Raw genomic sequence first — 26,978 nt, forward strand, 5'->3', positions numbered from 1 at the left:
GGTTGAGGAGGCGAAAGAGGGAGGGAGGGAGAGGAGTTTGAGGATGTCGTTTGGGAAGCGGGGTTGAGATGCGGTTGTGGTTGAACTGGAGAACGAGGCCAGTGGGAGGATAGTGAGAGATTAGAGGTGGTGAGTGAGAGGAGGAGAGGAAGAAGAGGAGGTGCGTCGGTTGGAGAGGAACGGGAAGAGGGAGGGAGGGTTGTGGATGATTGGATGGGCATAGAGGAGGGGTGTTACGAGATGCTGGAAAGACGAAAGGAAGGAAAGAAAGAAAGGTAAGCTTCAGCCGCGAGAGACGAAAACGGACGACGCGTCTGCAAACTCACCTTCCAACTCCAACAAACCTCACTGCACCTCCTCAACGTCTCCTGCGTCTCACCTCTCCTCCTCACCTTCTCTGCCTCCCTCCTCATCCTCTCCTCGGCGCTGATACCGTACGTAACAGCTCGTTCTTCTCGAAAAGGAAGCAAGCTTCTGCTCGTCCTCGAGCTCTCTTCTCGCCGCGACGATCTGGAGAATCTCAAGCCGGAGTTCGATGGGGACGACTTGGACTGTAGAGTCAGACATGATTTCTGCTATCCAAACGAAGTTGGTGGGCTGAGGGAAAGCGACGAGAGGGACGAGGGGGAGGGGATCCGATCCGCCGTTTCGTCGTCGACGCGGGGGGTTAGGAAGACGGAGGGAGGCGGCATTGCCGAGTTCGGAGATGAAGAGACCTCGTGCAAAGAGGATGGATTTGAAGGGGAGGAGGGATTGACGGTGAAATAAAAACGAGCAGCTCCGGGAGCGAGGAGGGGAGGGAGGAAGACGCGTTTCTCCTCGCACGAAGTCACAAAGTTCTATACGCATTAATGTTGAATAAGCTATCGTTAAGTTGTTGAAAGAGTTTGAGATCCTGACCTCACCGCTCTCTACTTCCCTCCCTTTGGAAACCGGCTCGTCGACGCGTCGCCTCACTTCATCGCTCCACCGGGTCCATCGATGATGACCTCCTCTCCATGTTTGTCGTGAACGATGATTTTCTCCTCATCGACGATCAAAGAATCACCCATCTTAGACGTGTCCCATCCGTTCTCCTCGAGGTAGGCTCGGAAAGCGATGTCCTCTCGAGCCATGACTGAAGGGAGGTAAGACGATAAAGAAGATCGAGTCAGTCAAGCAAGTTTTTTGGGGAAGAGAGTAAGTTGATCACTGACAGTCGGCATCGATGTTGGGGATGACTGGCGGAAGGAAGAGAGGATTTATCAGCCAACCGTCGAGACGCGTCGGAGAGGGACGACTGAACAGGACAAGACTCACAAAAGTAGACGAACGCAGCAGAGACGAGCGCCAAGCACGAAGCAATGTAGAAGGGTCCAGTATCACCCTTGTAGGTTCCAGATCCACCGAGGTCGGCGATAATGGCTTTGAAGGAGTACGTTCCAGCCTAGGGAAAGGCAGAGATCGAGATCAGCTGGTCGCCGAGACGTTGCTGAGATCGAAGTTCACTTACGAAAGCTCCAATCTTTCCGATGGCAGCGGCGAGTCCGTAATACTGTCCTCGGACCTGATGAAGGGAAAGGAAAGGAAGAGAAGACGGGTCAGCTTGACCGACGCGAGAATCTTTCTCCTCGTTGGCGGCGCCTGAGATCAAGTCTACCACACTCACAGCAGTAGGTCCGATACTCTTCGAAGCTAGAAGACCAAGAGAGTTTCCAGGTCCGAGCTCTCCGAAGGCTGCGAAGGCAAGAGAAGAAAAAAGATTCAGCGGACGCGTTCGAGCACCCCAATGAACGAAAGAAGAAGCTTAATCTTCGATTTAACTCACATAGAAACACTCCATACAGAATAGTAAATCCCTGTAATTGAAGAAATTCCGAATGGACGGCAATGTGGTCAGAAGCAATCGCAGATTTCCGTCGCGTCTTCCCATTCTCTGCTCTTCGCATGTTGTGAGACTCACAGCGATGTTTTCCGGCCTGGTCAAAGGAGTGTAGGCCCCAGAGAGTACGAAGCCTAGGAGAGACTGCATACAGAGCCCGAAGATCATGGTGCTTCGAGGGCAAGGAAGAGAGACGCGCGTCAGCAAAAAATGCGAGCGATGCCGTTCTAGTGCTTTCATCGGAAACTGCAGGCACTCACTACTTGGGTCCGAATCTGTCTGAGACAAACAAAGCTCCGATGATGGTTCCTACGCAAGGAACACAATCGAGAAGAGAATCAAGTCAGCAAATCAAGACGTGTCGACAGGTCGAACGAGCGACAGCGACTTACCAGGAAGGTAAAAAACGTTGGCGAGACAGCCCCATCCAAGCGACGTATACAAAGTGGAGTTGGGATCGGCCACCGAGATGATGGTACTGGAGTAAATCCCTGGAATGAGAAGGGCGGGACGGAAGGTGAGCGATCGACGGGAGGAAGAAACGCTCGCAGGGCCTGGATGTATCCTAGATGTTTTACTCACCGAACGCGTATACAACCCAGTCGTATACTGCGGATCATAGAACGCAAACAAGGTGATTAAAGGTTGAGGAAGGTATAGAAACGGTGTCAGCGGGCTTGAAGACCAGCCGCATCGTTTTCAGCCTCAGAACTCACTGAACCAGCAGATCGAGATCGCGACAAGCTGAAAGCAGAAGACGTAACTCTTCAGTCTAGCCTCGTAATCAAGAGTGAAAAGGTGACTCACTCGAGGCCAGTACTTCTTGAAAATGAGCCAATGCGGAATCTCGACGTTCTTCATTCCGTTCTTCCTGTAGGCCTCCGGTTCCCTCATCTGTAGAGTTTTAAAGTGCAGATTAGACAGTAGTCAGTATAACAGACGACCGATTAGTACAAAAAATAACTGACCTTGATTCGGAAATAGAGCAGAATCATCGGAGGAATGCAACCCAACCCGAGAGTGACTCGCCAAACTACACGAAGGTATCCCATCCCTCCGATCCAGAGCAGAACGAGAGGGACAAAGGATGCTACGACGAAACCGAGGTCAATCATTGAGCTGAGAGTGAGGCGAGGAAAAGAAGAGGGGAAGAGGTCAGCCCTTTGACGCGTCGCTCGTACTCGATGGAGAAGAAAAGCGGAACGACGCACTTGGTGGCAAGAATGAAGTACATCTGCTGACGATCCTTCCTCACTCCCTTTGCCTCGGTGTTCTCAGAACAAGCTACAGATCCAGAAGGATACTCTGCTCCTATCCCGACTCCGCAAAGAAATCTGTAGGCGATCAAAGCCTTGAGCATGCCAGGAATGGAATCTCCAGCCTTCGCAGCCGAACTGAGAGCCATAAAGACGAAGATGATGGTGGTCTGAGAAAGGAAGGAAGACAAAGGGGAGGTCGTCAGAACGTGGGCGAACCGACACGGCTTCGACGAACGAGAGGGAGAGAAAGAAGAATGATTACCGCCGCTAGCATCCCGCTCTTCCGCCCAACCTTGTCCGCAAGGAATCCAAACGTCAGCATACCGACGACCGTCCCAGCGAAGGCCATAGAGGAGAGGAGTTGGGAGTCTGAGAAGGCAGCGAACGGCTCAGCTCGTCGCTTACACGTCGTTCGAAAAGACGACGCGCACTCACAGTTCGTGTTGGCGATCTCGGCAGGATATAGATATCCAGAGAGGATCGTGTTCACAGGTCTGAAGATGGGAGAAAGAGGTAGAAGGAGCGGAGGGGAGGAAACGTGAGCAAAGCGATTTTCAAGAGGACCTGATCCGACGAGGGAAAAACTCCGGACGCGAAGCCTGAACTTTCGACTCAGCCGGTACTCACCCAATGGCAGCGTTCTGTTTGGGAATAGAGGTTGCAAGATAAGAGAGACGAAATGTCGGTCAGCGATGCGGGGAGGTCAAAGGGGAGGACCACGGAGAGAAGGAAGAAAGGCAGGCAGCGAGCCGGCTTTGACCGTTGAAGGTCGAGAGAGCAATGCCTACTCACAGCATATCCATCACTGAAGAGAGCAGCTCCACAGGCTGAACGGAGAGGAGCGAGATAAAGGGGAGCGTTAGCACCGTCTCGAAGTCAAAAAAGCGATCGTGCTGGCGAGAATCGATTATCGAAGGAGGTCGTTCGACCTGACGATGAGTTGAGCTCAACCTCCTCCTCCTCCCCTCTCCCCCTCTTCGAAGGAGCCTCAACGTGGTCCGGCCGAAGGAGATACGAACTCACCAAAGATCAGTCCAACTTTCGACAGTCCAGTTTCCTCAGCGACCTCATCAACCTCTACAACCGCTCCGTCCTTCTTCTCGTCCCGCGTCTCGACGACGGTCTCGTTCGACTTCTTCCTAGTAAAGAATCCCATGGCTTTGTAGTCGGCTTGAAAGAGGAAGATTCGACTGTGATGGTTGGGGGGAAGAAGAGGGAAGCAGAGACCTTCAATCAAAAAGACAGCTCCGCATGGAGTAGAGTCCGGCAGAGGACCAAAAAACAAAGGAGGAGGGGAAGACAGCTCGAAGATCGTCCCTTCGCACGAGCCGTCTGTTCCGATGCGATAAGACTCGGCGGATAAAAAATATGCTTATGTATAGATGGAGAAGAGACGGGCAACTGAGAGGAACGCAAATTTGGAGAGGAAGAGGGCGAGGAAGATAAGAGATCAAGAGATCAATCTCGACGAGTCTAATTTCGGCTGTTTGTGGCTGAAGCTCCGATGTCGGGAAAATCCGAGATCAAGTTTTCGCATCTGCCTCACGCTGGTGCTCAGCAGCGAGCTCGATGGGTAAGGGTTAGAATCCTCTCCTGCCAGCTCCTTCTCGAGACGATTCTGGAGCTGAAGAGAGTCTCAACGCGTCGGCCGCGTTTCCCCATCGACACGTTCTCGACTCACCTCCCTTCCCCTCCTTCGATTTTCTTTTAGGATGCTCCTCGAATAGCCAGAATGTTTTGAGCTGGCACGCGAAGGAGGTTACCAACGTGGGAAGCAGGTAAACGTTCTACGAAGAAGGCAAAACGTTCCTCGACCTCGTTCCCATTTTGCCTCGACGCGTCCCAAACCCCCATAAGGTCTCTCACCTCTCCTCGCTTCACCCGAAACCAGCTCAGATCATCCATCATTCAGATACTGACCAAGATCTCCCTTCCTCCCACCATCACCACTCAAAGTCGTCCCAACCCCCTCGCTCCCCAAATCGCCACCCCAACCAGCCCAGCAACTCCCACCACGACCCTCCCAACCCAAGCCCTCGTCGACGCAGGGATCCCCTTCTTCCCAGCCTCATCGATCTCCTCAACGTCCTTCTTGGAAAGCTTGATATCCCCAACGGCGATATACCTCTCGAGTCGTTCTTTTTTGGACGAGGTCGTAATGATGATGACTCCTTTGGTTCGGACCCAGCCGACTGATGACGGTGAAGAAGAGAGGTAGAGGGAAGAAGAGAAGGAAGAGTTAGCGATGGGAAAGAAGGTGTCGAACTGGGGGAAACGAGAGCGGGGGAGAGAGAGCAAGAGATGGTGAGGAAGGACGGTGGGGACGAACGAAGAGTCTGCTCGGGAGCGATCTTGTGCTTCTCCGAGATCTTATCGAGGACCTTCCTCAGAGGAGTTCCGTCGGGTCCTTTGGTGAGAGGACTGAGAAAAGGAGAAGAAGAGGATCCGGGCTCAGTGACGAAGACTAGATCGAGAGACGCGTCGCATCTCTTCGACTTCTCTCGAGCCGTTGAAAGGCAAGTACTCACATCTGAGATGGAACGAAATCAAGGAAGGGAAGGCGATCAGTCAGTCGAACTCAAAAAAAGGACCAGAACAGGGAGCTGCGAGATGGTGGACGAACGAGAGCAGAGTACGCCTCGGGGACGATGTTCTTGGTCTTGAGGTAAGCGATCAAAGGCTTGGTCTGGTGATAGACGTAAGGGTGGATGAGGATCTGGTTGACGGCGGGCACTGAAATCCGTTCCATGATCCAAATGGGCAGCAGTCAGCGACGAGAGGACGAAGAGAAAGAACGAGGTCGGAGTCGTCTCGAAGACTCACCGACTTTGGCCTTGGAAAGAAGGACCTCGAGATCAGCGATCTGGAAGTTGGATACTCCGATCGACTTGACGAGTCCAGCGGCCTCTGCATTGCGAGAAAAGAGCGAAACGGAGGTCAGCACGAGAGTCAGAAGGGCGTGCTCGAGGGAGAATAAGAGGGACGAACGAAGAGCTTCCATCTCAGCCCAGCAGGAGTTGATGCCTTGCTCTTGACAGAGAGAGGCAGCCTTTACATCGGAAGAGTCCACATAGTGAGTCAGTCAGCTTCGGGAACACGAAGGAGGAGAAGAGACAGAAGAGAGAGACGGAACGGACGTGGATCCTGTTTTCGCATCGCCATCAAACGAACGCAATTTCAGTCACTGTCGTCCTCATCCTCATCCTCATCCCTCACCCCTGCTCCCTTCTGCCTAGCGCTCTCTCACTCACAAGTACAGATCCAGATACTCAATTTTGAGCTTTGCCAAACTCGCCTTCAACGAATCAGTGATGCTGAGCTGTTTCTCCCCCATCCAGGCTCCCGACCATTTGGAGGTGATCCTAACAAGCCCGAGCACAAGTGAAAGCGAGTCAGTGACCTTGAGTGGTTTAAAAAAGGGAGAGAAGAAGGAAGGGACGACGGAAACGAAGGAAGAAAAGGAGAAACGAGTCGAGCTCAAGCTCACCAAACCTCCTCCCTGCTCAGCCCACTCTCGTGGAAAGCGATCCCAACTTCCTCCTCGTTCCTGTAGACTTGAGCGGTGTCGAGGTGGTCGAAACCTATATGCTCCCACCAACGAAAAATCCGCTCGAGTCAGCTTTCTCTTCAGGCTCTCTTCAAAAAGGGGAAGGAAGGAGGAAGACCAGAGAGAGTCAAAGGTGACTCGAGCTCACCAGTATCCAACCCCTGCTCAACCTGATCGATCACCTCTCGTCCGTTTCCCAAGGTCCAAGAACCGTAGGCAATCTGGTTCGAGAGAAGCGAGAAAGGAAAGGAAGGGACGGAGAGGTTCAGCGTGGAGCTCATCTATAGATCATCGATCGGAGAGAAGGGAACGAACCTCAGGGATCTTTCGTCCGTCGTTGAGGGTGATGGTGGTGAAGGGCATGTCTAGTATTCGGTTTGAAGTGGGGTGGGAGTTGGAGGGCAAAGGAAACGACTGGTGCTCGTTTCGGACGAAGGCGAGAGAGCAAAGTGGAGGTGCTGAGGTCGAAGCATGGTTTTGCTGTCTTTCGTTTCGCTGCTTGAAAGAAGCTGCCAAGGGTAGCAGCTAGCAGCAGCTGAGGTGTAGAAAGCTCAGAAAGAAAGAGATACAGATGTCGAAAGACGCAAAGACATCGTAGCAGCAGAGATATGGAGAAAAAACGACGACAGGACGATGACGATGTAAGAGCCAGAACGAAATCTAGAAACCGTAGGCTTGACCAGCAGCTCTCTGAATGGGGAAGAGAAGCGGAAACGAAGAGAAGGAGAGAGTTAGTTTCAAGTCGAGCTGAAGAGGGGGTGGCGGAAAGAAGGAAGGGAAGAGGGCTGACCTTGTTCCTCTTCGCCGTCGCGATCTGCTCCTCCAGCGCGGAACGATTGCTTTGAGCCTGTTGAGGAGGAAGTGGAAGATTAGAGGGTCAGTACGTCGAGATTGAGGGAGGAGGGACAGAAGCGAAGCTGCGAAGAAAAGCAGGGGAAGCGACGGAGGGGGAACGAAAGGAAGAAAGAAAACGCACATTCGCAACGAGCGAGGAAAGCTGGTTTCGCTGAGCATGCTTGGATCCTCCTTTGGTCTTGGGTGCAGGAACCTGCAGATAACAAGAAAGAGCAGGCGCAAAGAGACAAGAAGAGCGGGGCGGTCAGTTGATGCGACGCGTCGCTCACGCGGAAGGGAGGACGAAGACTCACATCCAACTTCGCACTCGAAGCACCCAGCAGCCCACTCCCTCCAGCTCCCAGCCCCTGATCCGCAACCTTGAACTCTTCGACCTCTCCCATCCCCGTATCGAGTCCCTTCCAACCTTTGCCCTCCTTTCCCTCCTTGCTCTTCTTCTCCTCCTCCTTCCAAGCGTTCCAGAACGAGTTGTAGTACTCTGGATCGTAGGCTGCCCATTCTTTGGTCTTGGGGTGGAGGTAGTAGCCTGGGTAGGCGTCCGTGGAGGTTGGTTCGGGAGGGACGAAGGTTGGGACGAGGGGAGCGGAGGTGATGCTGATGGAGGAGGACGCTGCTGAGGGAGCTGAGGAGGAGGTTGAAGGTGCTGCCGAGGAGGAAGTTGGGACGAAGGACTTGGGAGCTGAGGTTGACGTGGATCCTGAGGTGGCGAAGATGAAAATGGGATCAGTCTCAGGGTTAGCTCATGAAAGAACCGACGAAGGAGAGAGGGAAGAATCGTCGAGCTCACCCATCCCAAAGAAATCCATCAAGACGGGAGCCTTCTTCTCCGCTACTACACTCTTCAACTTCCAATCCAACGGCTTCACCACCTTCATATCTTCCTTCTTCGTCTCCACCGCTCCTGCAGTCCCAGGTTTCCTCGAGAAATCCATCGCGACAGGCTCGTCGTCCTCCTCCTCTCCGTCTCGTTCAAACGCGAACGTCTCGATCCTTCCATCGAGTCCAACCTCCAGAGGCTTCAACACCACAGGTTTGGGCATCGCTTTCCCTTGAGGCAGAGCCAGTTTGGGTGCTGGAAGCATGGAGAGGAGAGCGGAGGAACCACTTCCTGGAGGAGGGACGACTTTGGCTCGTTTCGTTGGAGGTTCGAGGGTCGAGCTGGAGGAGGAAGCAGCCTCGGCGTCGAGAGGGATGGACGAGGTGGGCTCGAGGGTGAACTTGGGAGCTGTTCGTTTACGAGAGGCTACCTTGGGAGGAGGAAGGTTGAGTCCAGAGGTGGAAGCATACGAGGAGGGAGCAGGTCGAGAAGGAGGAGGGGGAGGAGCTGGCGTGGATTTGGGTTGCTGCTGCTTCGCTTTGGCTGAAGCAAGGGGAGGAGGAGGAGCTGCGACGGTAATAGGAGTGGGTTGTTCGTCGTCTGAGCCTTCGGAATCGGATCCGTAATCGACGAGGGCCATGCTGAAAGGAGAGGAAAGGAAAGAAGAGTAAGAAGGTGTGTGGTGGTTTGGGTTGACCTCGAAACCAACCTCCTTCTCTTCCTTCTCTTTCCCTCCATCGCCCATAATCGAGCTTTATCGTCTTATTCAAAGCATCCCTCCACTCAAGTCAACGTCCATCTTCACTCGATCTGATCGTGAATTCCCTCCACCAATCTTCTTCTCTTCTCTGCCCTCTCCCACCTCTCCTTCAATCATGGCCTCGACGGGTTCTCTCATTGCTCGTCCTCTCAACATCGACGACCTTGACAACTGCTCGGGAGCAGAATCCATCACTTTAGAAGACGAGGAAGTCGTCATGCGATTCAGTGTAGGTTCCTTTGACGTCGAGTTCGAGCAGGGTGTCAACGAAAGTGAGCGAGGAGACGCTGAGATGCGTCGAGCTCTCCTTCCCTCCTTTGTTTCCTCCTCGTTCCTTCATCTGACTTCGCCCCGATCTCTTCTTGACACCAGATCTCTTCGTGTCTGCCTTCATCGCCACCTTCAAGACCAACACCGCAAAGCTGGATCTCGGGACGGTCGGGGACGAGCTGGGAGAGGCTGGCTTTCGACAGCTCCTTCGAGAGATCGGAAAGCGATCAAGGATGCTCAGATTCGTAGAAGTTCAGGCCTTTAGACGTGAGATGAACGGTCAGTAATCTATGTTCTTGGGCTGCTGCCATCCTTCTGTCTATCTGATGTCCGTCCACTGACCTCAATTCCTCGTCTTTCCTTCGTCCCGGCTCAGCCTACGTTCTCCCTCTCCTCCTCCCCTTCCTCTCCTCCCTTCCAAATCTTCAAGAGATCAGGATCCGAAGCACCTTCAGACTCTCTTCCATCGGATACCTTCTTTCGATCGCCCAACATCCCACCCTGCGCCATCTCAACCTCGCTTACTGCACCTTCAAAAATCGCACCCTCCTCGATCTTCTCACCTTCCTCCTCATCCACTTCACCACCAACTCGAACCTGAACCGCCTCACCCTCGACCTCCGCTGCCCATCATCCGTGACAGAGTGCGCCGAAGCCCTCCTGATCCAGATCATCGAACAGGGAAGGGAGAGCAGCCTCGAATACGTCCGGGTCGACCAGAGGATGGAAGAAGCACGCAACTTCGTCTCGGATCTCGAGACCTTCTTCACCTTCGTAGACCGAGTGCAGGAGGGAAACAAGACGATCCAAGGCATCTGGACGAGCAGGAGCAAGAAACGCCACCACCAGGAGAAGCTCCAGGCGGCCTTCTTTCGCAACCGCTCCCTCCGAGCTCAAACCCACTCAGCAGCTCTCTCCCTCCTCCCCCTCTTTCGAACCATCCTCCTCACTCGATACATCCGCCCTCTCACCCGACTCGAGTCCACTCATCTCTCCCTCAGCGACGAGCCTCTCACTTCCCTCGGATCCCTGCCCGTCGAGCTTCTTCGCAGGATCCTCGTCGAGCTCAACACCTCCCCGCTCAGCAAGAGGCAGGTGACGAAACTTTTGGCGTACGCTGGGGATAGGGAAACGCTGGTTGGAGAGGGGATGGATCGGGAGAGTGGTTCGAGGGAGTTTTTGAGGGAGGTGGACTGCTGGAAGTATGATGGTTGACCGGAGGGAGACGCGACGGAGGAGGGAGGAAGTGATGAGCTTGCTGAGTACGATTTTAACGACGATTCGTGAGCTTGATTCCTACTTTGGTGGTATTAGAAGGTAGGGAAAGTTGAGCTCGACCGACCCATCGAGAAGAGGTGGATGGAAGAATCGAGAGAAACAAAGCGCCGAAGACGACGCGTCGGGTTTCCGACCTCTGCTCCTCGCTCATTCTCTCTCCGTTACAAAATGACGAGAAGAAAAAGTGCATACACAACCGTTCGTATGTTTGGTAAAGAAGAAGATCCGTAATAGAACGCATATCTAGGCAAGGGAAGCAAGCGCGTCTCCTCTCGCTGTTCAGAGCACAAACGTCTCCGTTTCAGCATACGAGCAGTCGATTATGCCGTTTCCCAACTCTTTGCCTGCCAACATCCAAACACAAACCACAATCACAGGTCAGTCTCTGATCGACTCGGTACGAAACGAAAAGACGACGTGCTTGCTCACCGTTCAGTCTCATTTTTGCGTTCACGGCTGCACCACAAGCGCAAAACGGAGCGTTAGCTTTCATCTTCGTCGGCACAACGACGAGGAGATGAACGACGAGGGGGCAGGGAAACGACGAACCATGTATCGAACTCGCAAACGTGACGAAACCAAAGTTGACTGAAGAGCCCGGTTTGTCGATGATTCGAGCACTGTGTTTGAACGAACCCCAAACCCGTCGTCAGTCTCAGCGAACGAAACCGAACAAGAAGAAGGGAAAGAGAAGGGGAAGCAGACGAACGACAAAACACTTCCATAGGCTCCGAAGACAGCCTCGAGGTCTTCCTTCTGTACCGATCGGTCAAGTTTCTGCGCCAGAACGAACCAAACCCCAACGATACGATCAGCCTCGAGCTCTATCATAGAGCCAGAAAGGAGAGTTACAAGGAGCGATCCGACTCACCCTTAAATGAAGCGTACTAGGGTCAATCTCTCTCCCGTCGCTCGTTCGAACCGTTTTACCGGGGACGGGGACGAAGGTAGCGTGATTTTGGGGTGTTGAGGGGAAGATGCTCCTCGTGGGAGAAGGTTTGGGTGATGGGGAGGGGACGGTGGTGGTTGTAGTGGAGGAGGAGGAAGAGGAGGAGGACGCGGTTTGGGGAGCGATGGGGATGGGTCGAGGTCGACGACTGGGAGCGTTGGTTTCAGGAAGAGGAGGAGCCAAGGATGGAAGGTGGGTGGCACGTGAGATTCTGATGGGATGAAGGAAGAGAGGATGGATGAGGGCGGTGAGCGTGGATTTGAGGGAGGAGGAAGAAGGAGGGGAGGAGAGGAGAGAAAGAGTGAGAGACGAACCGGTCGAGCAGAGATCTCGGATTCTGCCTCGCTCTTCCGTTGCCAGCCACCACCGAAGCACGAGAAGGTCCGACCTCCTCTTGTTCGTCCTGCATCTCTTCATCTCGATGCCACTCCTCCTCATCTTCCTCGTACTTGATCTCACTTCCCCCTTCTCCTTCCTCCTCGTCAACCAACATGAGTGCCCCGACAGCTCCCTCGGGATCACTAGGACTCCCCGCCGTCCTAGACCTCCCAAGACTGAAGTCTTCTGCTAGAAGATCGGGTGTCGTCTGAATCAGGGCTTGAGATTTGGGTCCAGCGGCAGAAGGGCGCGTCGAGGTCGAACGAGCAGGAGCGGAGAAGATGACGGGTTTGGGAGGAGCAGCTCCGTTGAAGCCCGTGGGTTTGGCTGGGAGGAAAGAGGGTGGTGGTGGAAGAGGCTTGTCTGCGTTGTCGACGGTAAAAGTCGAAGCGACAGAAGAGACGGCTGGGGAAGACAGGCGCGGTGGAGAGGGACGAGAGGGAGGGGAAGGAGAAAGACGGATTCGTTTGAGGAGTGGTTCGGTGGAAGATGGTCTGGTGGAAAGAAGAGGAGCCAAAGGTTAGCTGGGCCTTATTGAAGGGAGGAGAGACCACTAGACAGGACTGACAGCGAGAAGTCGCGTCGCGGAGGGGAAGCCGGAGAAGGATCGTCGTCCAAGAGGTCTCTCGAGTCGGCTCTCTGGGAGATAGAGGTTGGTTTCTCAGCGACGGGAGAAGTTTCCAGAGGTCTCTTGGATGCTGATCTGTTCCGGAGAAGTGGCGGGTCGTCTTTGGGTCGACTTGAGAGAAGAAAGAAGGGAAGGATCAGCACGCGTCGACGAAAGGAGAGGGAGCCGAGAGGGACCAGGGACGAACATGACGAGCTCCTTGAGACCAGCAAGGTTGAGCAGTCGATTCGGACGAGATGAAGCAGCTCGAGTTCCTTCAGTCGAAGTTTGAGAGGTGGAGGAACGGGAGGGACGAGCGGCGACGGGAGCAGAGGTGGATCTGGAAGAGAGTGCGGAGGGTCAGGATGTGGGAAGTTTACGAGAGAGAAAATATTGACTCACTTCGATGGTATGGCAGCAAAAGCGACGGGTGGAGGAAGAACTTGAGAAGTTGAAGGAAGGGTTGAAGATGAGCTTGAGGAGGAGGAAGGGAGGGAAGGTTGAGCTCTGTGGAAAGGAAGGACCACTCAAAAGGGCCGTCAGAATCGAAAATTTCCGAAAGAAGATGGAAAGGACTCACTCTCCATACCACATCTCTATGGCAGATGACCTGACTCTTGGTCGATGAGGTTCAGGAACGGAGGGGGAGATGGAGTTGCGAGGCGGGAGGGGAGGGAAGGAAGCTGGAGGGGGAGGGGGTGGAGAGGAAGGCCGGACAGGGAGATGGAGACTTCTAGAGATCTGGGCGATAAGATCAGCTGAAAGGCGAGAAAGAAGAGGTCAGTAGTCACGATCAAAACCGAGCGAGATGGAATTACCTGGAGCGAGACGAGGAGGAGGTCCTGGTTCCTCCTGCAAGCTCGTCGTTGAAGCTGGCTCGACGCTGCTAGAGGGTTCTTGTCCTTCTCGGGGATGTTTCCTCGTTTCCCTATCGAACCAGTCTTGAGATTCCGAGTACATCTCGAGAGATAGGAGAGATGAGGAACGGGGGAGGCGAGAAGTTGCGTCGAAGTTGAAGGTCAACTCGAATCCGTTTCACGTCCTCCTCTCCCAGACGGACATCTTCTTTTCTCGAAAATCTTCATCTTCGCGTCTTCTCCTCTCGCGAACACAACATATCAATCGACTCAAGATCCCAGTAATCTCCTGGTTTCCAAGGGGAGCGGCAGGAACACACCTAATAGGCGAGCTGACCGATTTCCTTCTCCGACTCCTTCCCCAACAGCTCTCACACCTCCCCTCGCCGCTAGAACACCCCACTCTTTTCTCGGTCTTCCAGGTCGTCTCCTGAGATACTATAGAACCCCTCACCATGGACGACATTGAGCTCGAGTGAGCCTTTCTCTGCTTTACTAGCGTTCCTTCCTTTCGCTCGAGCTCACACTCTCGCTCCTTCCTCCCCTTCCCTTTCTTCTTCCAGATGCTTCGATCTTCTTCGAGAGCTCGGAGTCCTTCCTCCTCAAGCTCTGGACCCTTCGCCTGTCATCGACGACCATCAACCCGCTACAGCCTCAGCCGCCGTTTCAGCAGTCCAGCAGGAGGAGGAACAGGAAAGGAGGAAGGTCGAGGACTGGCTCTCGGGCCCTGGGTTCGTCTCTCCTTCTCTTCTTCTTCCCACACTTTTTTCACGAACGAGCAGTGCTGAGCTGATCAACCTTGGGATCTTCAGGACCACGGAAACCGATCCTTTGAGCGTCATCTCGACTCCTTCAAGGCCTTCGACGTGGGCTCAGCACTCCCTCTGAAGTTGACCGTTTTTGGAACCGCTGAACTGACTCCTTCTTTCTGTTTTCTTCAGAGCTGCATCCGAACGTCCTCAGACTTCTCCTCGATCTGGTCCATGGACTCGAGTCCCTTCAGGAGCTGCCAACGCTGGAGCCTTCGTCCCACCCCCGTTCGTTTCTCCTCGTCAAGGTCCCTGCCTTTCATTTCCTCGACCTGACCTCTCTTTCTTCTGTCAGGCGCCGTGAACCTGCAACTCAGTGAGCTCCTGCTTTTCACTTGTCTTCTGCATCTGAGCTGACGCCCTTCTCTCCTGTTCGAAAGATCCTACAGCCCTCCTCTCGCCGTCGCCAATCCTCGCCTTCGAAACCCTCCAAGTCTATCACCTGCACCTTCCTCCTCCGCTACACGCCCTTCAACATCAAATGGACACGGGACTGGTCCTCAAATTGGTTTAGGTTCAACCATCGCTTCGACCGTCACCAACATCATCTCGTCTGTCCTCAATCTTCGACGCGTCGCTCTTTCTCTCTCATTTCTGAACCCTCTTCCGTTTCTTTCTCTTACAGCTGCAACCCTCCAGTCTCCCCAAAGAAGTTGGTAGTCCCTTTCGAGCAACCTTGACCGAAACTCGTCCTCCCTTCGGGGAGAGATCCTCTTCCCCATCGTCGCCTCTTCTTCTCTTTCCAGCTCGCCTTTCGACTGACCTTTCAACTCTTGTTTGCTGCTTTTTTTAGGATGCCGTTCATGTCACCTCCCCAGCCCTCAGTGTTCTCTCTCAATCCCAAGGTCTTGCTGATGGAGGTTCGTTGAAATTAGAACGTCGAGGTCCGAGCTCTTGACCTGACTCTCTCTCTCTTCTTCCCAGAACCTGCCCATCGGAACTCGACCGGTGCAGATCAACCTGGGATACTTCAGCCCGATGAAACCAATGATTTCGACGGTGGGAGTCAAGGTGATTCCTGGAGACCAAGAGTTCGGAGACGGACCTTCGGTGACGGCGAGGATTTCCTTTCCTGTGAGTCCATCCAGTCGATCTGATCTTCTACCCCTAGCTGACGTATAGAACCCGTTGATGGTCCTCTCAGTCAAGTCAGCAAGGTGAGTCCCCATCTTTGTCGAAGAGAGTCGTTCGACTGACGCGTCTCTCCTTTCTTTTCTCTCAGCCGCCTGGGCCAAGTCGCAGCTCGAGGGTTCGTTCATGTTGTAGCTCTCTCTCTTCCGGCTCCTCGATGCTGATCTCTGTTCGTTCCTCTCATCACTCCAGGAACCATTCATCAATCGAGACGGATTCACGTTCGCCACCCTCCCTTCGAGTCGAATCCCTCTCCCATCTCGGTCCCGCCACCTGCTCTCCCACTCGTACCTCCTCCAGCTCCTATGCCTGTGCCTGAACCAGCTCTCACTGTACCCGTATGTCTCATCATCTTCTCACTTCGCGATAAACGCTCGCTGATCTCGTCCTCCTTTCTCCCTTCCTCCAGATGCCGACTCTCCTCCCTCTTCGATCCCTCCTCGCGACAAGATCGACCTCAGCAGCAGCGTCGACTTCCGCGCCCTCATACCATCAGCCATCATCACCTCCGCTTCCAGCCCCTTTGTATTCTCCTTCAGCAGCAGCACCACCCTCACCTCCAGCACGAAGATCAACCCCAGTCGGACCTTCACTCGACCGCGTCCCTCTCAGTCGACTTCCTTCCTCAGAGTACACTCTCTTCGTCGCAGTTCGTCCTAATGCTCTTCTCTCTTCTCTCTCCTTGAGGTCGTACTCACTTCATTTCTTCCTGCATTCGCTGTCGGCAGGGTATCGATCCCTACGCCTCCTCCAACGACATCGAATCTCTCTTCTCAAAGTACGGCCCCGTCATTCGAACAAGAGCTCCGAAGAGAAAGCCTTCCAGACCTGCGTTCATCTTCGTTACGTTCCAGTTCTCGGCGGATGGTGAGCTTAATCTCGGTCCCTCTGTTTCCCCTCCCGTCTCTCTTCTCCTCGATCTATCTGAGCTGACCCTCCTGCTTCTGGTTGGTAGCTCGTAAAGCTCGGGAAGCTCTCGATGGTTAGTCCCGTCTTGTTCTTCCCTGCCCCTCCCTCCCCTGGCTCTGACATCATAACTTTTGTCGCTCGAACTCAGGCCAGACAATTTCTAACCGCCAACTCTCCGTCGTGTTCGCCAAACGAGACGCGTTCGAAGTTTCCGAGGTGGATCTCGTTCCTTCATCAGCCGCTCCTTCGTCTTCTTCTTCTTTCGCGAGAACTCAGTCGGGGACGGGCTGGAAACGACCTCGAGAAGAGGAAGAAGAAGACGTGTCCTCTTCGGGTTCGGCAGAGGAGGAGGAGAGGGACGAGGACGCGATGGATTTGGAGACGACGACGGACGAGGACGGAGATGGTGACGGTAGGAAGAAGAAGGAGAAGGCGAAGGAGAAGGAGAAGGAAGGGAACAGTAATAGGAAGAAGGTCAGGACGGATGAGCGGAGGCGAGGCGAGGAGAGGGAGAAGAGAAGGGAGAGGGAGAAGGAGAAGGAGGTAGTGAAGGAAGTCGGGCCTGAACCTGAGCCTGTTGGGTTCACGTTGTATGTCAAGGTGAGTTGCCTTTTTTCTCGATCTGGTCAAGAAGGGAGGACGAAGGGCGAGAAAGGACAGGGACGACGAGCACGACGCGCTGACGAGGTTTTGCTTTGGTCTCGTTTGGCTCGAACAGAACCTTCATCACTCGTTCACAGTCGACGAGTTCAGGTCCGAGTTTAGTGTCTTCGGGGAGATCACTGGGTGAGTGGCCTCGGTCGCTTCGTCCTGAGGCGTTGAGAGCTATTCCTTCGAGGTCAAACGAACCTCGCCCGTTCGTCTTTCCTTCCTTGGATCGATTCTCACAGAGTTCGCATCTCACGGTCTTCTGGACCTTCTTCGAGCTCGGGAGCGAAGAATGGGCATGTGACGTTCAAGCATCTGGGTCAAGGTACGTCCTCGTCTTCCCTACGTTTCGTCTTCTCGACGAGCTCACCGACGCGTCGCACTCTCGACTGAATCTCTGTCCCTTCCTCGGTTCCGTCTCGCAGCCAAGGAAGCAGCAACGATGATGAGAAGTACGCACATTGTCTGCCTTCTTCTCTCGTTCTCCCGTCCTTCCTTTTCTCTCGTTCCCTCTTCCGCTCGACTTCGACCCACCGAGCTGACCCGACCCCTTCCCCTCTCGCGCTCGCTCTCGCTCGCTCCTTCTTACGTTTTCACAGACAGCAGACTCCGCGACCAACTCATCACCGTAGCCTTCTCCGACCAGATCGCTCCTCGTCAAAGTCTGCCCGACCCGAAACCCAGACCCACTCCTCCTCCAGCAGCACCCTTCCCTCCTCCCTCTTCTACTCAGCGAGAGTACTCCAGCCGAGGCGCGGTGTTCGATTCTCAAGCCTCGGTCAGAGAGACGGATCCGAAGAGCGGTCTTTCGGCGACCTCGGGATCGTCGAAGAGAAGGGAGCAGAAGAGGGCGAGGGAGAAGGAGGAGGCTGCGGTCAGGAGGAGGAATTCGGACGGAAGCAGTTTGAGGTATCCTGGGTTGGGGACAGGTGGAGACGGTATGACGGATTGGTGATGAGGAGGTGGGGGAGGGTCGGGTGGAGAAGGGGGGAAGAGGGAGGGAGGAGGAACGAGAGGGGCGGGAGAGATTTGAGTTTCTCTTGATCAATGCAATGAGCACGGTTCTAATGACTTCTCGGATACTATTGATCGGTTTGGGGGCCGGTGAGAAGGTCTTGAAAGACATGGAAGACTGCTTGGAGGATGAATCGAGGTTGAAGAGAGAGGAGGAGTCCGTCGACGCGCTAGAACCCTTTCGAACCCACCCCCTCCACCAGGGACTTCAACATACAAAAGAATTTCATCAAAGTTCAAAGGTATGCAGGGTACAGAAGAAATAGGAGACAAGTCGAAGAAAGGGGTGGCGTGAGGGGTAGCGGTGGAGAGGATGGACGAGGTGAGACGCGATGCTAAAAAGACGAAGAAGAGAGAGGGCGAAGAATCGTGAAGAGAGCGAACGAGAGAAATGATACGATGTGGGTGGATGTGATGCGAGTGAGGTCGTGTGGCATGGCGATGGAGAGAGAGAAAGAGAGATCGCAAGCAAAGGAACTAAGCAAAAACGAAGGCGAGCAAAAAAAGAGTACACGAAGGGCGAAACGAGGAGAAAAGAGCCTAGCCGAAGAAGAAAAGGTCGAAGGTGACCCCCAAAGGGACTATCAAAGCAAGCGTAGAGAGTCCAACCTACTTCTTAACAACGATAAGCTCCTCGTCTTCCTCGTCGGCCGCGTCGAAGGAAGACGAGTGACCCGTGCGAGCTTCTCCTCCCTGAGACTCGACGTCTCCGTCCTCCTCATCCGAGTCCTGCTTCCCTCGAGCGGCCGAGACGGTGTGCATGGTTTGGAGATCGACGACGACGGCTTTTGATTCCTGAACGGTGGCGACGTGCTCGATGTGAGAGACGGACGCAGCCGATAGCATCTTGAAGAGAGAGCCGATCTGGTCGTCGAAGATGAGCTCGCTGTCGACACCGACAAGAGTGTTGTTGGGATCTTCCTCTCCGACTTGTTCTTCGGTAGATGCAGAAGCGAGCTCGAGAGCTTGGGCGGCGGCGAGGTCTTCGTAATACTGAAGAAGGCGAACGAGAGTCAATCGACGAGACGTAGAGCAAGGAGAGACTTGATCGATAATATAACAGTCTCCTTTACTCACGTTGTCAACTCGAGATCGAAGTTCAGCGATGGTGTCCCTGAGAGTGAGGATCTTCGCGTCGTGGGAGACGATTCGATTGAGGCTGATCTCTCGGACATCGAGGGAGAGTCCGAGAGCGCTGGATTCGACGAACTGTGAAGCGAGAGCAGAGCAGATACTGGTCAGCTCGGTCGATGAGATGTGGGTGGAAGCAAGAGAGGGAGGAACTCACCTTGATCGCAGCGAGCATCGGGAAGGTTGAGGTGACGGTACTTCCTCGGATCCGAACAAGCTCGTTGATGATGGACTCAATGGGAGCGATGAGCTGTGTTCAAGTAGAAGAAGAAGATTTGTCAGCTGAAGGTCAAGCTCCGACGAAGGAGAAGACGCTGGAGCGGAAGAGGAAACTCACCTTCTCGACGTCGTGAGCCAAAAACGTAAATCTTCCAACTCCCTCAACTCCCAATCCCACTGACCTCATAACTCCTCGAACATACTCTACCAACCTCCCAGCTTCAAAGGCTCGTCCGGCACTGGATCTAACGTCTCTTCCGAGGCCAGCGTCGAGAGTCGCAAGCCTGTTGAGGACGTCGTTGAGCGTAATCGCGTCTCCTGCCCAGAGGATGTCTGCGAGACTACCGTTGATCTGGTGGATGAGGGTAGGAGATCGAGGTCCAGGAGGAGTGAGAGGAGATCGAGGAGGGAGGGAGGTTGAGAACGTCGCGTTGGGAAGGATGGTCGTCGTGAAAGAAGGGTGAGGCAAGTGGGAGGTGGGGATCTCGGGAGAGAGAAGAAGGTTGAGGTTGGTGGGAGGTGTCGCAGGAAGCTAGGAAGGAGAGTAAACACATGAGAGTCAGCACGAGGGAACGAGAAGAGTCCAGGTGGAAAGCTGAAGGGACGGGTCCGACGACGGGCCCACCGCTTCCCCTTCTTCGAACCAACATCGCCTTGGATTAGACGATCGATCCTCCTCAATCTCTCTACTACCTCAGAGCGTGGTGCCACTTGAACGACGCTCCTTCAGCCTTAGAGAGCTTCCTTGAAGCTCTCCTGAGCTCACCGCTCCTACAGTACCTCCCTCACGAACCCTCCTCCGTTCGGTCGACCGTTTTCCTCCTCGACAAGCTCGCTTCCTTCCGCATCCACCGATCATATTTAGAAGAAGAACTCACCTCGCTGTAGTCTCTCATTGCGACAGTAAGAGGCCTTCCAAACGCATCCTTCGCCGCTCCTCCTCCCCAGAGTCCAGCTCCTCCCCCGGCTCCGTTTCCTTCCCCGACAGCTCCTCCAGATCCGTTGTACTGAGCGTTGCCGTTCGAGAGGAGCATCTTCCGAGAGAGAGGGAAGAACGAACGTCCGTTGTCGAGAGGTGGAGGAGAGAAGAGGGAAGGGAAGAGGAAGAGGTGGCGGGAAGACGATGATCACTGGTCCGACGAACGAAGGAAGCTTAGACTGGCAAGAATGAAAGAGGGGAAGGAGTGTAGAAAGAGGGAGAGAAGGAGAAGGAGAAGGAGAAGAATGAGAAATCCAAACCTGGAACGAGAAGGGTTGTGGTTTGGACGAAGGAAGGGGGAGAGGGAGGAGATTGAGTGTGAGCTCGATCAGGGACAGGGGGGACGTGAACCGCGTGACGGTCGAGATGAAGTGAGCAGATTTTCTTCCGACAAGGTTGAGAATGAAAGGTAGAGATATGATTTACGAGGTTTTGTTCGAATGAAGGGAAGATGTAGAACGGGCTGTCGGCGCTGGTGTTGGCTGTTGGACGACGCGGTTTGGGACCGGAGGAGAAGGAAAAACGAAGGACCTGGTCGGAGTAAGATGGATCTGTATGATGGTAAGAACAAGTTAGACAGAGTCAACAGCCAAACGAAAGAGCTTCGGTGACTTCAAGACGCGAAAGAAAGGGGAAGAGGGAAGACGCGTCGACCTCCCTTCTGTTTTATCCCTGGCAAAAGAACGTTCCTTTCGAATCCCTAGTAGATTTAAAGAGATGCATGGAATCAGACAAGTAGAGTACACATCGAAATATTGAGTATCCAAGAACCTGTAAGATCAAACGAGAAACAAACGAGGTCAGCGACGCGTCGTCGATCTTCCAGCAGACTCACAAAAAGCAAACTACGCGGATGAGATGCTCCCAGCCACACACCCCTCCCTTCTCGCCTCCTCGCGCAGTCTCCTCCTTCTAGGATCCATCCTAGCAGTAGTCTTCTCCTCCTTCTTCCTCTCTCTCTCCTCCTCTTCCTCCCTCCTCACCTCCTCCGTCCGATGCGTCTCCTCCGCAAAAGCCTCCTCCCTTCTCCTTTGCTCCTCCATCATGCTTTGCATATGTAGCCTCCCTCCTCGTGTTATCCTTCTCCCACTTCTCAGCCCTCAGCGAGCAAGCCGAGCACGACACTTCCCTCGCGTCCACGACCGACTTCCCTCCGTGCCAACAAGCGAACGTTCCCCAAAGGAAGTTGTCGATTCCGAAGAAGGGGATTCGCCCGAGGATCCAGAAGAGGATGATGGCGTCAAGTGGAGTTTTGGGGGAGGAGTGGTGGGGGAGAGCGAGGGTGAAGATGAGGGAGGGGATGGGGAGGAACCATTGAGTGAGGGACGAGGAAGACGCGTCGACAAAAGCGAACGAACTTTGAACTCGAGTCTCGAGAGAAAACGAGAAGTCATCTTCGTTGGCGAGAAGCGAAGTAAAAGCGATTAAAAACCTATGTAATGTATCCCTTTTCGTGAAGTGAAACGAATGCAAACTAGCCAAACTTGAGCGAACGAAGCGAAAAAAAAAAAAAACGCGTCGCACCTCTCTCCCTCTCCACCCACTCAGCCCCCCAGCCCACCCTTCTTCCCTTTACTCTTCCCCTTCTTCTTCTTCTTCACAACCCTCGTAACTGCTACTCCCTCCCCAACAGTCACGCTTTCCACTCCCTCCGCTCCCACTTCCTCCTCTCCTCCCTTGCCCTTCGTACCTCCACCACTCACCTCCCCTTCCTTATTCCCACCGGCGACCGCAACACCAGCACCGGCTCGTTCCCCAGCCGAAAGCACCCTCAACCAACTATCTCCGACCTCCATCCTCATCGCTTCCAACTTTTTCCTGAACTCGTCCCCCGATCCAGCTCCGTTCCCGCTCGTGTTCCCGCTCGGAGGAGAAGGAGGGGAAGGCTCGTACACGGAAGCGGATACGCGTGCTCTTCGGGCGGAAGAACGAGCGGCGGCGGAGGTCGAAGTGGGTGGGGAGCGGAGGGAGGAGTGGTTGGGTGTGGCGGGCGTGGGTGCGTCGTTCGAGGAGGAGGGTTTCGTTGGGGAAGAGGAAGAGGAAGGACAGGCGAGGAGGATATCTTGAGCTTCGACGACTGCTGGTTTGGAAACGAGACGTTCGCTCGTCCCTCGTTGATGCTGATGTTGCACACGACTCCCCTTCCCGTTCGAAGGTTTGACGGACTCGTCCTCGCTCACTCCACTGAGATCCGTTCCTGTGGCAGTTCCACTGTCCTCTTCCCCTCCGTCGAGGTTGACGATTCGACGATGTCTTCGTTTGCGACGAGGGGTTGTGGTTGTTGTGGAGGGAGGTTGGTTGGGAGATCCTCCTGAGGGAGGGTGGTAGGACGACGGAGGAAGGGGTGGTTTACGAGCTTTGAAGGGAGGTGGTGGTGAAGAGGAGGACGAAGAAGTTTGGGTAGGTTTCGTAGGGGAGAACAGATCCGCTGGAGCTGCTGGTTCCTCCACCGACATCGTCGAACCGACGCGTCTCTCCCTCGTCGTCGTCCGACTCGTCTTCCTGACGTGTTGAGACGACGCCGTTCCTCCTCCCACAGGAACGATCGGTGGACTCCTCGGCACCTCCATCTCCGCTCTCGAAGCTCTCCTACTAGCCGCTCCTCCATCCGTCGGGAAAAGCACCTTCATCCTCCTCTTCTCCGACCAACTCACTCCCTCCCCGTCGACCTTCGGACACCGCGTCTCCTCCCTCCCTTCCCTCGCGAAACCTTCCCACAACCGAACTCGCCAGTCCTCTTCGGCGGGGTTGGTGCTGAACGGGTTGGGGAGGACGTAGAGATCGACGAGGATCGGGAGGGCGGTGAGGCGGGAGAGTTCGAGGGATTCGGAGAGGGAGTTGTTTCGGAGGGAGAGACGTTGCAAGGACGAGAGACCGGAGAGTCCGTGCAGGTTGGAGAGACGGTTGGAGTCTAGGTTGAGGACTTTGAGACCTGGTGGTGGACGCGAGGGAGTGGATCCGTTTCGGAAGGAGGAGGGAGGAGGAGGAGCTGGTGAGGAGGTTGAGGAGGAGGAGGAGGAAGGAAGGAGTTGATCTGCTCCTCGGAGGGAGTTGATCATGTTTCCTTCGAGGTTGAGGGCGAGAAGGTTGGGAAAGTGGATGAGGTTGGGAGGAAGGGTGAGGAGGAGGTTGTGAGAGAGGTCGAGGGAGACGAGGGAGGGGACGGGGAGAGGAGGGAGGGTGAGGAGGGAGAGCGAGGGCAGAGCGAGATGGGAAAGATGAGGGAACTTGAGTTGCTGCTGATTCGAAGGTCCCGTTGATGAATCGACTGGTGGCGAGGGAAGGAGGGTGGCTGGTGGTGGTTTGTTCGAACTCGACGAAGGAACGTTGAGCTTCGACGCATCTCCCTCCTGCTCCTGCTCCTCGTCATCCTCCCCCACCCCACCCATCACCGCACTAGCCGCGCTCGGCTGTCTGTTTCTGATCCCTCCAGGTCCGACCATCCTCTCCCTCCTCCTCTGCTCGACCGCTCCCTCCTTCTCTCCAAACAGCACGGGGACCAACCACTCTCCCTCCTCGTCGTTCAACGGAGAGTCCACGTTCCGAATCGTCAAGGATCGAAGGATATGCGACGAGGGGATGATGAGAGCGGAAGGTGGGAGGGAGATGATTTCCAGGCTGGAACACGAAGGAGAGTCCGTTTGGTGAGCTCGAGAGACGGAGTCAGCCGGAAGAGGAAACGAGCTCGAAGACTCACACCTGTAGATTCTTGAACACCTTCAGAGGCACAGCCGTATCGAGAGGACCACTGCCTGCCATCTCCTCTATGATCTCGTCCGAGAGTCCTGCTGCGTGGATGACGATGGAAGGGAGTTTGGTGAAGGCCGAGTAGATGAGCTTAAGGTCCGAGTCTGAGCAACGAAGGTCGAAGGAAGAGAAGGGTCAGTCAGTTCTTGGACGATTTGGAAGATTTTGAGGTCGCTGGAAAGTTCTGTTCCAGCTCTACGCCCTCGGGAGGGTTCTGAGGCGAGAGGAAAACCTTCCTTCCTCCCATTCGTCGAACCTCCTTCGCTCCTTCGCTCCTTCACCCCTCTCTCCTCCTCTCCTCCTCTCTCCTCTCTCCCTTTCACTCACCTGGATCCTTCCCTCCTCCGCTCGCCGTCCCCCACCATCCTCCCAAACTCAAGCCACTAACCATACTCCCGGCGACACTCCTGAAACTTCCCGTCTCCTTCCTCTTCTCCTCCTCCTCCTGCTTCCTCCTCCTCCTCGTTCCCTCCCCGCTCTGTTCGACCAGACTCATCGCTCTCTGCACGTCCGTATCCAAGGGAACATCCAGTTCTCCTACGTCTAATCCGATCGCTTGGAAGCGCAGCAGGAGATAGAAGAGGTTCTGAGGCGTTAAACGAAGGGATAAGGGTTTCGGAGGGGATGTAGAGTAGAGCGAGGCAGGGAGGAGGTACGACGTGTAGCTGTACGAGGAGGTGCTGGAGTTAGAGCGACGTGAGGAAGGTGCTAGAGGGGAAGAAGCTAAGCGGGTTGAGTTGGTGGAGATGTAGGAGGAGAGGGTGGAGAGATACACGTCCCCGGGGGTGAAGGACATAAGAGAGAGGAGAGGAGAGGGAAGGAGGAGAGGAGGGAGGTCGAGAGAGCGGCCGAGGAGCGGCCGATTCTGAATTCGAGGTGATGTATATGGAGGGAAAGTGTCTCTCTGGTGGTTGGTGAGAGAACGGCTAGCGAGCCTTGAACACGGCGTAGGATGAGAGGGAGGGAGAAGATGGTCGTTGGAGTTCAGACAAACGACGTCGAGCTCACCTCTTCTTCTCTCGTTTCGTCGTCACGGCCTCGAAATCATCAACAATCAAAAAAGAAAGCATAGGAAATCACACCCTCACGGTATAGTATAGAGCAAACAAAACGTCCAAGGAAGAGATACAAAGAAAAGACAAAAGGGAGGGAGATGGACGCGAGCGAGAGCGAGGAGATGGGTCGTAAAGATCGTTGCAGTGAGCTGAAGCGAGAAGTCGAAATCGAAAGGCAGTACAAAGGCAGATTCTAGGAAAGACAAATGAAAGAAATGAGATGGCTGGTCCGAGACTACAAAGCTCAGGTCGAGAAGGAAGGAGAGGAGACGGGCGACGATGAGCTCAAACTCCCCACCCTCCATCCTCCCTCTGCTCCTCCTCCCTAGCAGCTCCAGGTCTCATCGACTCGACTTCCTCCTCCTTGGTAGAAGCGAGTGGTAGAGAAGTATCGATCCACTGCACACGAGCGCGAAAGAAGGAGGGAAGAAAATGAGCTTCGTCTTCAAACGAAGGGAGGAGGAGAACGAGTCGAAAGCTCACCTTCCGTATCCGAACCTCTAGTTCTGAGGGCTCGTTGTCCTCCCAGGGGTTCTCGTCCGGGTGGTAGGAGGTGTTGGAGGAGGTTGGGTTGGGCTTGGGTTTGTTTCTTTTGTATCGATTGGAACGAAAGGGCGAACGAAGGAAAGAAAGAAAGAACGAGGTGAGCTCAACACTTCCCTCCCTCCCTCCCTTGACACGATTAGAACGACTCACGGATCTCCCCATCCTCCACCATCTACCACTATACCAGACCTCGTAGCAGCTCCTTGGGCCGTCCTACTTTTCAACCCAACCAACAACAAACGCGAGAGCGAGTCAGCTCTCTGCTCTCCTTCCTCGACTTGGTTGAACGTCCGTCCATCTTGGTCGAGCTCACCTTCCTCCTCCTCCTCCTCCTCCTCCCTGCTCTCCCCATCCACCATCCTCCCTCTCCACCCCCCAACCACTCCCACTTGCACCCTTCTCGTTCTCACTCAAATCCCACCCACTTCCCGTTCCAGCCTCAGCTCCAGCTCCTCCTCCTCCTCCAGTCCCAACCGTAGCCTTCCCACTCCCGCTTTCCCCTCCTCTCTCCCACCCTCCTCCGCCACCCTTGCCCCTTCCTCTCCCTCTCCCGCGTCCTCGACCTCGAGAAGCTGCCGTAAGATGCTGCGCCCAAGCTGGACGTGGTGAAGGCTGGGATTGGGACATGGACATGGCGAGGAGGAGTTTGTGTTGAACCGTTTCGATTTCGGAGGCGTTGGGCGTCGTCGTCGTTGGTGCTGGGGAGGAGGAAGAAGGGTGGGGCTGGTGCTGGTGAGGGTGGTGGGAGGAGAAGGAGCGAGGTGGAGGGGTGGTGAGTGGCATGGCCAGGAGGAGAAGAATGGGTGGGTGGTGGGTTGAGGGAAAGAAGCAAGGGGAGATGATTTCGACGAAGGGCCAGCCTGAGCCGGACGAGAGGGTCGATTGATGTTGTTTTTGAAGAGAAAGAGGGAATATTTTTGGAAGGGGAAAGAGAAAGGAGGACGTTTTTCGCAGCTGCTGGGGCTTCAGTCAGGGGAACGACGAAGAAGAGGAACGGTAGGAGACCGCGTCGCGTCGCTTCAATCAACGTCGTTTCGATGTTGTTTTCCTCCTTATTTAGTCCAACGCTCTTTCTTCGGAAAGATGGATACGTAGTCCGGCTCTCTGAAGAATGTTCGGAGGCACATGAGATCACACAATCGAAAGCAACGCAAAGCAAAGAGCGAGCAAAAAGAGAAACGGAGCCATCGCCTCCCTCTCCTCGTCGCTCCCCATCAACATCATCAACGATACGGCGACTCGAAAGAGAGGATGGAGTAGGGTAGCGGCGAAGGTTTTGGTCGGTTTTTCGAGAATCAGCGCTCTCACCAAGTTGTTGATTTAGATTTTTGTTCTCGAAGTGTCCCCGATCA

At 54.6% G+C, this 26,978-nt stretch overlaps 10 protein-coding genes across 10 annotated transcripts; 3 read left to right on the plus strand and 7 right to left on the minus strand.

The window, feature by feature from the left end:
• Positions 1–52: 52 nt before the first annotated feature.
• BDY24DRAFT_183964 (uncharacterized protein) lies at positions 53–999 on the minus strand. Its single transcript, XM_076636344.1, has 2 exons — positions 327–999; positions 53–243 (listed from the first exon to the last, which is right to left on the minus strand). The coding sequence occupies exon 1, from the start codon at positions 847–849 to the stop codon at positions 376–378; it is 474 nt and encodes a 157-aa protein (XP_076493368.1). The 5' UTR covers positions 850–999; the 3' UTR covers positions 53–243; positions 327–375.
• BDY24DRAFT_418134 (putative phospholipid transporter) lies at positions 954–4,276 on the minus strand (the record flags this gene model as incomplete). The annotated part of the gene is made up of 19 exons (XM_076643805.1): positions 954–1,117; positions 1,197–1,220; positions 1,300–1,426; positions 1,493–1,546; positions 1,649–1,716; positions 1,808–1,838; positions 1,943–2,033; positions 2,122–2,170; positions 2,254–2,352; positions 2,444–2,470; positions 2,578–2,605; positions 2,669–2,755; positions 2,830–2,980; positions 3,073–3,287; positions 3,383–3,489; positions 3,556–3,614; positions 3,748–3,761; positions 3,913–3,947; positions 4,144–4,276. The coding sequence occupies 19 exons, from the start codon at positions 4,274–4,276 to the stop codon at positions 954–956; spliced, it is 1,563 nt and encodes a 520-aa protein (XP_076493369.1).
• A 494-nt stretch (positions 4,277–4,770) lies between these two features.
• Positions 4,771–7,160, minus strand: BDY24DRAFT_400447 (aldo/keto reductase). Its single transcript, XM_076641957.1, has 10 exons — positions 6,983–7,160; positions 6,816–6,888; positions 6,608–6,701; positions 6,372–6,482; positions 6,258–6,264; positions 6,109–6,169; positions 5,944–6,027; positions 5,742–5,853; positions 5,450–5,541; positions 4,771–5,312 (listed from the first exon to the last, which is right to left on the minus strand). The coding sequence occupies exons 1-10, from the start codon at positions 7,028–7,030 to the stop codon at positions 5,071–5,073; spliced, it is 924 nt and encodes a 307-aa protein (XP_076493370.1). The 5' UTR covers positions 7,031–7,160; the 3' UTR covers positions 4,771–5,070.
• A 73-nt stretch (positions 7,161–7,233) lies between these two features.
• Positions 7,234–9,025, minus strand: BDY24DRAFT_400450 (PRCC domain-containing protein). Its single transcript, XM_076641958.1, has 5 exons — positions 8,310–9,025; positions 7,816–8,219; positions 7,644–7,715; positions 7,458–7,514; positions 7,234–7,357 (listed from the first exon to the last, which is right to left on the minus strand). Exons 1-5 carry the CDS (start codon positions 8,977–8,979, stop codon positions 7,328–7,330), a joined length of 1,233 nt encoding a protein of 410 aa, XP_076493371.1. The 5' UTR covers positions 8,980–9,025; the 3' UTR covers positions 7,234–7,327.
• On the plus strand, positions 9,026–10,712 carry BDY24DRAFT_400452 (uncharacterized protein). Its single transcript, XM_076641959.1, has 3 exons — positions 9,026–9,371; positions 9,472–9,648; positions 9,746–10,712. Exons 1-3 carry the CDS (start codon positions 9,215–9,217, stop codon positions 10,582–10,584), a joined length of 1,173 nt encoding a protein of 390 aa, XP_076493372.1. The 5' UTR covers positions 9,026–9,214; the 3' UTR covers positions 10,585–10,712.
• Positions 10,713–10,817: 105 nt separating this feature from the next.
• On the minus strand, positions 10,818–13,595 carry BDY24DRAFT_444192 (RNA recognition motif domain-containing protein). The gene is made up of 11 exons (XM_076644831.1): positions 13,400–13,595; positions 13,162–13,339; positions 12,984–13,088; positions 12,790–12,921; positions 12,543–12,713; positions 11,911–12,468; positions 11,519–11,807; positions 11,357–11,424; positions 11,197–11,267; positions 11,077–11,103; positions 10,818–10,991 (listed from the first exon to the last, which is right to left on the minus strand). Exons 1-11 carry the CDS (start codon positions 13,539–13,541, stop codon positions 10,927–10,929), a joined length of 1,806 nt encoding a protein of 601 aa, XP_076493373.1. The 5' UTR covers positions 13,542–13,595; the 3' UTR covers positions 10,818–10,926.
• A 79-nt stretch (positions 13,596–13,674) lies between these two features.
• BDY24DRAFT_184187 (uncharacterized protein) lies at positions 13,675–14,725 on the plus strand. Its single transcript, XM_076636346.1, has 6 exons — positions 13,675–13,719; positions 13,807–13,913; positions 14,002–14,169; positions 14,251–14,304; positions 14,380–14,563; positions 14,637–14,725. The coding sequence occupies exons 2-5, from the start codon at positions 13,894–13,896 to the stop codon at positions 14,549–14,551; spliced, it is 414 nt and encodes a 137-aa protein (XP_076493374.1). The 5' UTR covers positions 13,675–13,719; positions 13,807–13,893; the 3' UTR covers positions 14,552–14,563; positions 14,637–14,725.
• Positions 14,726–15,084: 359 nt separating this feature from the next.
• Positions 15,085–17,929, plus strand: BDY24DRAFT_400484 (RNA recognition motif domain-containing protein). The gene is made up of 12 exons (XM_076641960.1): positions 15,085–15,321; positions 15,392–15,404; positions 15,470–15,496; positions 15,571–15,716; positions 15,788–16,027; positions 16,107–16,245; positions 16,334–16,360; positions 16,436–16,887; positions 17,006–17,073; positions 17,178–17,260; positions 17,361–17,387; positions 17,535–17,929. The coding sequence occupies exons 1-12, from the start codon at positions 15,226–15,228 to the stop codon at positions 17,888–17,890; spliced, it is 1,674 nt and encodes a 557-aa protein (XP_076493375.1). The 5' UTR covers positions 15,085–15,225; the 3' UTR covers positions 17,891–17,929.
• A 3,866-nt stretch (positions 17,930–21,795) lies between these two features.
• On the minus strand, positions 21,796–23,350 carry BDY24DRAFT_400489 (uncharacterized protein). The gene has a single exon (XM_076641961.1). The coding sequence runs from the start codon at positions 23,335–23,337 to the stop codon at positions 21,823–21,825; it is 1,515 nt and encodes a 504-aa protein (XP_076493376.1). The 5' UTR covers positions 23,338–23,350; the 3' UTR covers positions 21,796–21,822.
• Positions 23,351–25,000: 1,650 nt separating this feature from the next.
• On the minus strand, positions 25,001–26,437 carry BDY24DRAFT_444195 (uncharacterized protein). The gene is made up of 4 exons (XM_076644832.1): positions 25,940–26,437; positions 25,777–25,842; positions 25,564–25,669; positions 25,001–25,479 (listed from the first exon to the last, which is right to left on the minus strand). Exons 1-4 carry the CDS (start codon positions 26,407–26,409, stop codon positions 25,366–25,368), a joined length of 756 nt encoding a protein of 251 aa, XP_076493377.1. The 5' UTR covers positions 26,410–26,437; the 3' UTR covers positions 25,001–25,365.
• Positions 26,438–26,978: the final 541 nt, after the last annotated feature.

This window comes from Mrakia frigida (assembly GCF_051309035.1).
Source record: "Mrakia frigida strain ATCC 22029 unplaced genomic scaffold BDY24scaffold_35, whole genome shotgun sequence".
Classification (NCBI taxonomy): Eukaryota; Fungi; Basidiomycota; class Tremellomycetes; order Cystofilobasidiales; family Mrakiaceae; genus Mrakia; species Mrakia frigida.